Source organism: Podarcis melisellensis, assembly GCF_964234715.1.
Source record: "Podarcis melisellensis genome assembly, chromosome: 2".
Lineage (NCBI taxonomy): Eukaryota > Metazoa > Chordata > Lepidosauria > Squamata > Lacertidae > Podarcis > Podarcis melisellensis.
In genome coordinates, this window is record NC_138529.1 from 18,522,708 (window position 1) to 18,532,207 (window position 9,500).

At 52.0% G+C, this 9,500-nt stretch overlaps 1 protein-coding gene across 1 annotated transcript; it reads left to right on the top strand.

Moving 5' to 3' along the window:
• The first annotated feature begins 4,240 nt into the window (after positions 1 to 4,240).
• Positions 4,241 to 5,869, top strand: NOG (noggin). The gene has a single exon (XM_081900858.1). It carries the CDS (start codon positions 4,462 to 4,464, stop codon positions 5,134 to 5,136), a length of 675 nt encoding a protein of 224 aa, XP_081756984.1. The 5' UTR covers positions 4,241 to 4,461; the 3' UTR covers positions 5,137 to 5,869.
• Positions 5,870 to 9,500: the final 3,631 nt, after the last annotated feature.

The window sequence follows — 9,500 nt, forward strand, 5'->3', positions numbered from 1 at the left end:
AATTACGCTTAAAAATGGAGGAGAGGGGCAGGAGATATGGGGCCTGTGACAACTGATCTAGGATTCAGCTCATCTGGACAACCCCATAAAACATCCCTGGAAGCAACCTAGATTACCTCCCATGTCCTGTTCTGGCAAGAGCAAGGTCTTCAAGATGCTGCTGGCTTCCTACAGAGCAGGGTTTCCTCCCAAATATTACTGCCCAGCTGACCTGGAAAGCAGATATCACGGTTCAAACTCTCCTACCCTCTTAAAAAGGGACGCGGGTGGCGCTGTGGGTTAAACCACAGAGCCTAGGACTTGCCGATCAGAAGGTTGGCGGTTCGAATCCCCGCGATGGGGTGAGCTCCCATTGCTCGGTCCCTGAACCTGCCAGCCTAGCAGTCAAAGTGCAAGTAGATAAATAGGTACCACTCCTGCAGGAAGGTAAAAAGCGTTTCCTTGTGCTGCTCTGGTCATGCTGGCCACATGACCCGGAAGCTGTACACAGGCGCCCTCGGCCAATAAATTGAAATGAGCGCCGCAACCCCAGAGTCGGTCACGACTGGACCTAATGATCAGGGGTCCCTTTACCCTTTAACTTACCCTCTTAAGAATAAGGCAGAACAGGTTTTAATGGCAGAGGTGAAGACGTCTCTCTCCCACGCACATATATTTGCATTTCTCCAAAGAGGTAAGGAAACTGTGTCAGGTGTTATGCTGTTTTATCTACACTATAATATCGGAGTTTTTTTAAACAGTAACCTGCCCAAAGCCGCTCAGATGAGCTTTGTAGCTGAACAAGGATGTGAGCCTGGCCATGCCCTCATCTAAATTCAATTCTGCACTCCCCCTGACGTTTATTTATTCATGTGGCAACGTCAAGGTGCATGGTGCTATACAGAATGAAAGAAGACAGGAGTTTACAATCAAAAGTGACATCACATCCACAACCATGCATTCAAAGCATGTTGGCTTCCCTCCCAAAGATTCCTGGGAACTGGTAACAGTAGCTCTGTGAAGGATCAAACTACAGTTCCCAGAATTATTTAAGGGGAAGCCACATGCTTTGAATGCATAGTTGTGGAAAACAGGGAAAAGAACAAAAGAAGAGGAAGGAAGCAGAGCCAGGAGAAAATGGGGAGCAATTGTTTCAAGCCCTGTTCAAGTTTTCTTAGATGGTTCTGTGGAGGGATGAGGATGCACGCACCTTCCACACAGCTTTCAACCTTTCTACCTCGAGCAAGGATTCTGAAGGAGCTGGTAAGGGCTTGCAGACTTCCCCATGGCTAGGCTGGGCAACTCCCAGTCATAGAATAATAGACTTGTAGAGTTGGAAGGGACCACAAGGGTCATCTAGCCCAACACCCTGAGGATTTCAAGAATCTTTTGTCCACAACTCTGAGAATTAGAGCCTCACGCTCTAGCAACTGAGCCATCCCATAGGTTTGTGAGCAGGGCTGCAAAAGCATCTGATTCCTCAACAATCCCCATCCCAGACCTTCCCATTCAATATGGAAAGACAGGAAGGGCGACAGGAATGAGTCCAGTGGCATGCAGTTCCACATGCAATCAATGGATGCACTTTAAGTGGCCACGAGCAGCACTCCCATTGCAGGATAGGACAGTGGTGTGGTCCTATGGGCCAAGGTCCCTTTACCACCTCCACCCAATAAATAATAATAATAACAACAACAACAACAACAACTTATTATTTATACCCCGCCCATCTGGCTGGGTTTCCCCAGCCACTCTGGGTGGCTTCCAACAAAATATTAAAATACAGTGGTCTGTTAAACATGAAAAGCTTCCCTAAACAGGGCTGCCTTCAGATGTCTTCTATAAGTCTGGTAGCTGTTCTTGGCTTCTCGCAGTGAGGGAACCGCCAGAAAGCCCTTGGCACTGGACCTCGGTGTCCGGGCAGAACAATGGGGGTGGAGATGCTCCTTCAGGTATACTGGGCTGAGGCCGTTTAGGGCTTTAAAGGTCAGCACCAACACTTTGAATTGTGCTCAGAAATATACTGGGAGCCAATGTAGATCTTTCAAGACCGGTGTTATGTGGTCTTGGCGGCCACTCCCAGTCACCAGTCTAGCTGCCGCATTTGAAGGGATCAGGACACTGCAAAGTTGATGGAAAGTGCCATTCAAATGGCATGTGTGAGCCAAGTCTCTGATTATGTGGAGCAGGGCTTACCTGCCCCCCAGATATTTTAATCAAGTTGGCACCCCTGGGTGAGTAATTTTGCGTGCCCCAGCATGGCAGTGACCAGAAGAAGGATAGGAATTGCCAAAAGCTCCCTTCCCCTGCCAACAGGAGTGAAAGCTTGGCCCCACAACCATGGGTGCCCAGGGATGTGGGCGCCATGCATGGCCCTGCCGCCAAAATTTGTGTGGGTGTCTGGTCCCTTCGGGACGCGGGTAGCACTGTGGGTTAAACCACAGAGCCTAGGACTTGCCGATCAGAAGGTCGGCAGTTCAAATCCCCGCGACAGGGTGAGCTCCCGTTGCTCGGTCCCTCCTCCTGCCAACCTAGCAGTTCGAAAGCACGTCAAAGTGCAAGTAGATAAATAGGTACCGCTCCAGCGGGAAGGTAAACGGCGTTTCCGTGCGCTGCTCTGGTTCGCCAGAAGCGGCTTAGTCATGCTGGCCACATGACCCGGAAGCTGTACGCCGGCTCCCTCGGCCAATAAAGCGAGATGAGCACCGCAATCCCAGTCGGTCACAACTGGACCTAATGGTCAGGGGTCCCTTTACCTTTACTGGTCCCTTCATGGGAAATTCTGTGGGTGCTCTCAGGCACCCAGGATGCCAAGGAGCCAGCACCTATGTCCACCAACACACATACATTGCATTGCCTAAATTTGGACATAACTTTCGGAAAAGGAGGAAGCCAGCAAAACACTGGAAAGAACCGCCTATGGAAATTCAGAGTTCTTCTTCCTTTGAAGCCTTGGAAGTAAGATGCCTGCGATGTGTTGCTGCCGGGGGTGGGATTCTCTATTTCTTGGATATCATCGCTGCCCTTTGAAGAAACTAAGAAGACAGAAAACGAGGAGGTGCAAGCCTGATGGGAGAGCTTCGCCCAGACCTCCCGACAGTGTTTGTGTAACAACCGCGCTTCTCTTCCACGCCTGGACTATTTCAAGAAGTTACCTGAGGGAGAAGGGACGGCAGCCGCCGGGTCCTGAAGTTAATCCCAGCAGAGGGCGCTCTCTCCTCCAGCTTGGATTAGCATTAGGCAGCAATTTCACGCTCGGAGAGAGGAGGCGTCTGCAGATAACTTCTCGGGCTGGACGCCAACAAACGCGCTTAGGAATTACATCACGGGCTCGCGTTTGTGTGTGTGTGCGTAGTAGCGGCGCAAATAAATGCAGCCGCCGCGACCAGGTACTGGGGCAATAAGTGGGGGAAGGCAAGGGGAGGGGAAAGAGCTTGGAGGCGGAGGAAGGAAAGTGAAAGGAGCCAGTGAGAGCGCGCAGAGGCGCACATGGAGAGGCTAGGTGCCTTGCAAGGTTGCAGAGCTCTCCTGCCGCTGGCACGGAACTCCAGCTCGAGGAGCTTGGTCTGAAAGCTGCCTGCCACCCACCCACAGCAGAGCCAGGCGGAGGGGCAGAAGAAGGAGCAGCAGCGAGCGAGGAAGTTGCCCAACCTCGTGGATTGCAGCGGTGCGCTTGCTTGCTTTGCAGGCTGCAGGAAAGCGAAAGACGCGCGCGCGCTGCAGAGCATCCTCTCCCAGCCACGCTTCGGCAGCGGCGCGTTTGCAGCGGAGCGCAGAGAGACAGAGAGACGCTCGGCGCCTTGGCCTCGCTTTGGTGGACGGCTCGGCGTGGTCCGGCCAGAGGTTTGCAACAGGAGCTGCTCCCGGCAGGACTTTGGCTTTCGTGGAGGAATCGCCGCCGCCCCCTCCTCTGCTTCATCTTCTTTTTTTAAAGGAGAGAGGTGCCGGAAAAGAGCGAGTCGGTGGTTTCCATAGTGATGGAGGAGCACGGGCAGGAAATTTAAAGGCGCTGGATCCTCGCGAAGCAGACAAGCTGGTGCCAACGTGCGTGGCGGCGGCTGCTGTTGCGGCGGCGGCTGCTTTTGCAGGCTTTTGCAAAGAGAAACGCGAGCCGGAGGGGAAGTTTGCAGAAGAAGCTTTTGCTGAGTGACACCGCGCAACCAACTCGGGAGCCAGAGGAACAATTGCACCCAGCCGGACGAGGCGTCAGGTCTCCGGAACGCGACGGTTTGCTTTGGCTTGGTGGCGTGTGCTTTTCTTATTTATTTTTCCCCTCTTTTTGCATATACTCACCCGAGGCGTTTGCACGCGCCGAATTGCTCCGCGGGACTGAGCGTGGCGCACCCCCTACTTATTTCCCACGACGGCTTGCTCGGATCCTCGCGCCGTCCCTTGCGCGCTTCTCCCGATGCCTTTTTTGCTGGGCCTGGCCGCCCGGTGAGCCTCCCTCGTTCCCTTCCGTCCCCCGTCCCCCCGTCGAGGATGGATCATTCCCAGTGGCTCGTGACTATTTACGCCTTGGTCGTTCTCCTGGGGCTCCGTCTGGAGCGAGGCGCTTGCCAACACTACCTGCACATCCGCCCTGCGCCCAGCGACAACTTGCCCCTGGTGGATCTAATCGAGCACCCGGACCCTATCTTCGACCCCAAGGAGAAGGACCTCAACGACACGCTCCTGCGCAACCTCCTGGGCACCCACTTCGACCCCAACTTCATGGCGGTCTCCCTGGCAGACGATCGTCTGGGAGGGGACGACCTGGCCGAGCTGGACCTGCTGCTGAGGCAGAGGCCGTCGGGGGCCATGCCCAGCGAGATCAAGAGCCTGGAGTTTTACGACGGGGGCTTGCAGGCCAGCAAGAAGCACCGGCTGAGCAAGAAGCTTCGCCGGAAGCTGCAGCTGTGGCTGTGGTCGCAGACCTTCTGCCCGGTCCTCTACACGTGGAACGACCTGGGCAGCCGCTTCTGGCCCCGCTACGTCAAAGTGGGCAGCTGCTTCAGCAAAAGGTCGTGCTCCGTCCCCGAAGGGATGGTCTGCAAGCCGGCCAAGTCGGTGCATCTGACCATCTTGAGGTGGAGGTGCCAGCGCCGGGGCGGGCAGCGCTGCACGTGGATCCCTATTCAGTACCCCATCATCGCCGAGTGCAAATGTTCCTGCTAGTGGACGTGGGGGGGACTGGGAAGGGAGCTGCCAGCGCGGTGCACTTAATTCCCATCCTCACCCTTAAAACAAAAAACTGCAAAGATCGTGCCCGCCACCCACCCCCTCTCAAATCTCTTGATCTGTTTCTCTACCCTCACAAAAAAATACAAAACTAAAACAGGACTGCGGTAGTGGACTTTGGAAAAGCTCCAAAACTACGGACAGCTCTTCGGCCTCCCGGTTCAAAACGTTGCACTGCACTGCAAAGTGTAGGGGAATGTAACTTTGTTATGTCTGCGAGCGTGTGTCTGTGTGTGAAAGAGAGAGTCGTGCAGAGGTGACAGAAAGTGCGCGCGTGTGGCTATATAAATAGAGGCGCCCTTCCCGTTTGAAATCTCCTGTTCAAAAAGGTCAGTGTTACAACGTGGAGTAAACACCCTCGTCTACTGTATTGTTAAAGAGTCTCCTCATTGATCGCCGCTTTAAGGTATTTTGGCTCCCTCTCCCCTCCTTTTAATTTATATTCCAGAGAAAAATATTAGGGGAATTTAAGAACCTAAACAAACAAACAGGCCCCCATCTGCCCCACCCCCTAAAAAAAAAGCAACTTCGCTTTTTTGCGAAGGTTTTTTGTTTAAAAAAAGAAACGTGAACTTTTGGTAAGAAAAGAAACATATATATATATATATATAAATATATATAAGATATTTTCCATTCTTCGGAAAATGTATGCGTGCGTTGCGTGTGGATTTTTTTTATGGACTTCAAGATATTATTATTATTGTTATTGTTATTATAATAAAAAGCTTAGGACACGGTGTTACTGTATATAGTGAACTTTTTTTTTGCTGTTGGAATGTCTTTAACCCTCTGTAAATGGAAGAGAGTCTGCTATTTATTCTTTATATTCGTTCCCTTGTAGTCAAAAAAGTTCAGTTCAGAATTAAAATCAACCACTAAAACACGGAGCCCTGTGGATTCTCTTCGGTGTTGGGCTGGGAGGCTAAGGTCAGAGGCGTTGGGTTGTGTTAAAGGGAGCTTGCCGTACCTTATTAATACACTTAATTTGCACCCCGCCTTTCCTTCAAGGAGCTCCAGGCGGCATCCGTGGTTATCCCCTCCCCATTCCATCCCCCCAACAACCCTGCGAGGTAAAGGGACCCCTGAACATTAGGTCCAGTCGTGACCAACTCTGGGGTTGCGGCGCTCATCTCGCTTTACTGGCCGAGGGAGCCAGCTTACAGCTTCTGGGTCATGTGGCCAGCATGCCTAAGCTGCTTCGGGAGAACCAGAGCAGCGCACAGAAACGCCGTTTACCTTCCTGCCGGAGTGGTACCTATTTATCTACTTGCACTTTGACATGCTTTCGAACTGCTAGGTTGGCAGGAGCAGGGACCGAGCAACGGGAGCTCACCCCATCACTGGGATTTGAACCGCCAACCTTCTGATCGGCAAGTCCTAGGCTCTGTGGTTTAACCCACCACGCCCCTGCGAGGTAGGTCAGACCAAAAGAAGACGGCTGGCCTGAAGGCTGCCCAAGATGCTTCATGGATGAGCATGAATTTGAACCTGAGCTCCCAGGCTCTAACCACTGTGCATCATTGCCTCTCTTTGACTACTTTCTGCATTTGGGGCAGGAACGCTGATGGAGGCAAAACTCTCCGTTTTCTTTTAACAGCACCACATCTAGGTTTGCTCGGAAGGAAGGCCCTCCCCACGTTCAGGGCTCCCCCCCCAAAAAAGTGTGCATAAAACTGGAGCACTGTTCATGGTGAGATCTAGCTCCTTTTTTCCTTTCTGTCGCCCCCACCCCCCTTCTTAAGGGAGATTTAAAACTTGGAGGAGAGGCGGCGGGACTGGTTGGTGGTTTTGCTTTGTAATGCTTGCGCTATTGGCTGTCACCCATCCTGGAAGGCACAAAGCAGAGACGCCTCGAGCGGGGAGTGGCGGGGGGGTTTGGGGGTGGGAGAGAGGGAGCAGCTCAGCGGTTACCGCTTTGACATCTCATTTACAAGGAGCCACGTGTCTCTGACACCTCCCATTGTGGTCGAGCCCAGCGGAAACCTGAGCCTCGACGGCGCGTTCTTGAGCGCTCGCTGGAGACGGCCACCTATCCCGCGCCAGAGCGAGCCAGCGCCCCTCTCCGCCTGCCCGCCCCCTTTGCGCTTAACCCCTCGGCTTCCGAACAGAAAGCAAGACGGCGCCTCCAACATCATTGCACCCCCACCCCACCCCCGTCCCTCTCCGAGCTGTAGCCTTGCCCGTCTTTTTTTTTTGCATCCAAATTGCCCGGAGTTGATATCCTTCTTTTCTCTCTCTGCTTTCCAGAGCATAGGTGCCGACTCCCTGGGTGCCCGAGCACCCACAAAATTCCCCATGAAAGGGGACGGGCGCCCATGGGGCATAGCGAAGGGGGGCAGCTCTCCCCCCCCATTAAGTAAAACAATAAAAAATACTTAACTGACTGACTAATCACGTCGGTTCTGCCCCACCTAACCAAGTCCTGTCTCCCCTAGCAAAACTCCATGCTGCACCCATGCAGGCACCCACAAATTTCAGTGCTGGGGCCATACACACTGTAAAAGGCACCTTGGTCGCGGGGTCAGGCTGTCACTCCCATTGTGGCTCCCATTGTCCTCCACCCCTTGCTACTCAAGCAGCTATACAGTGGTACCTCGGGTTACAGACACTTCAGGTTACAGACGCTTCAGCTTACAGACTCCGCTAACCCAGAAATAGTTCTTCGGGCTAAGAACTTTGCCTCAGGATGAGAACAAAAATCGCACAGCAGCAGCAGCGGGAGGCCCCATTAGCTAAAGTGGTTCGTCAGGTTAAGAACAGTTTCAGGTTAAGAACGGACCTCCGGAACGAATTAAGTTCTTAACCCGAGGTACCACTGTAGTTGTGTTTCTGGGAAAGAATAGCAGAATCATGGAATGATAGAGTTCGAAGGGACCCTGAGGGTCATCTAGTCCAACCCCCTGCCATGCTGGAATATGCAGCTTTTCCCATACAGGGATCGAACCTGCAACCTTGGCGTGATCAGCACCACGCTCTAACCAACTGAACTATCCAGACTAGAAAGGCAGGCTGTGCCATGTTGGGGGGTGCCTGACTCCAGAGCAACAAATCTGAATCAGTCACTCCACTGTTCCTTTTGCCCCCTCAATTGAAAAATAGGTGGGGACATGCATTTATTCTTTTTTCCTTTACAACGCATGCATGTGAGAGAAAAACAACTCTTCTGTCCACATTGGTGATGCTGTAATTACAGAGCCAGGAAAGAGCGTCGGTGCTTCCAGAACAGGATTAGGGAGCCTCTGGACCACCAGAGTTGGACTACAACTCCCATCATGCTGGCTCGGGCTGATGTGAGGTTGCTGTGTGGCAAATATCTGGCGGGTCAAAAGTTTTTCATTCCTTTTAAACTGGGAGAGCCAGGGGGGCAGGGGGGACAGCTGACCCTCCAATCGAGTAAATAAAGAAAAATACAGTGGTACCTCGGGTTAAGTACTTAATTCGTTCCGGAGGTCCGTACTTAACCTGAAACTGTTCTTAACCTGAAGCACCACTTTAGCTAATGGGGCCTCCTGCTGCTGCCGCTGCGCGATTTCTGTTCTCATCCTGAGGTAAAGTTCTTCACCTGAAGCACTATTTCTGGGTTAGCAGAGTCTGTAACCTGAAGCGTATGTCACCTGAAGCGTATGTAACCCGAGGTACCACTGTACTTAACTAACTGGCCAATTGCATTGCAGATAACTCAGTTCTGTTCCCTCCAACATAAAGCCTGCCCCCCATGGCTTCCATGGGTTCAAACAAACCCCACACCAGGTAGCCCCCTTTGTTTCCTGGTCAGTTGCTTATCAAACAATAGCGTGCCAGAAATTCAAGAGGGTTGATTTTTGTTCATATATATATGTTTTAGTATTCAAAATACTGCAGTTCATCATGTCCGTAATCCTTACTGCAACCCTGAAAAGCAGATCAGTGCTGCTACCCCTCCCCATTGCAGAGAGGAGAGGGGCGATGGAGGACAAATCATCAAAAATGAGTTCATAGTAAAATCAATGGACTTTTTTGAAAATACAAGAAATTGGGAAACGTCCTCAGTCACTTCTCTGCCTGCAGAGCTGCACCTGTTGGTCTTCTGCTGAGTGTGCAAAGTCTTCTCCGAGCCGGTGCCAAATCCCAGGGGAGTTGTAATTATATTAAAAAAAATTCACCTGAAGGGCACCAGCTTGGCAAATGGCACAGGAACTCAGCCAGAATAGGTTGGGGCAGCCCTACAAAGACAAACCAATGTCTGTGACTTGCTCCTACATTTTATCACAGATACTTCAGTCAATGGGTGATCAATACTTCCTCTTGTTCCTTCAGCTGCT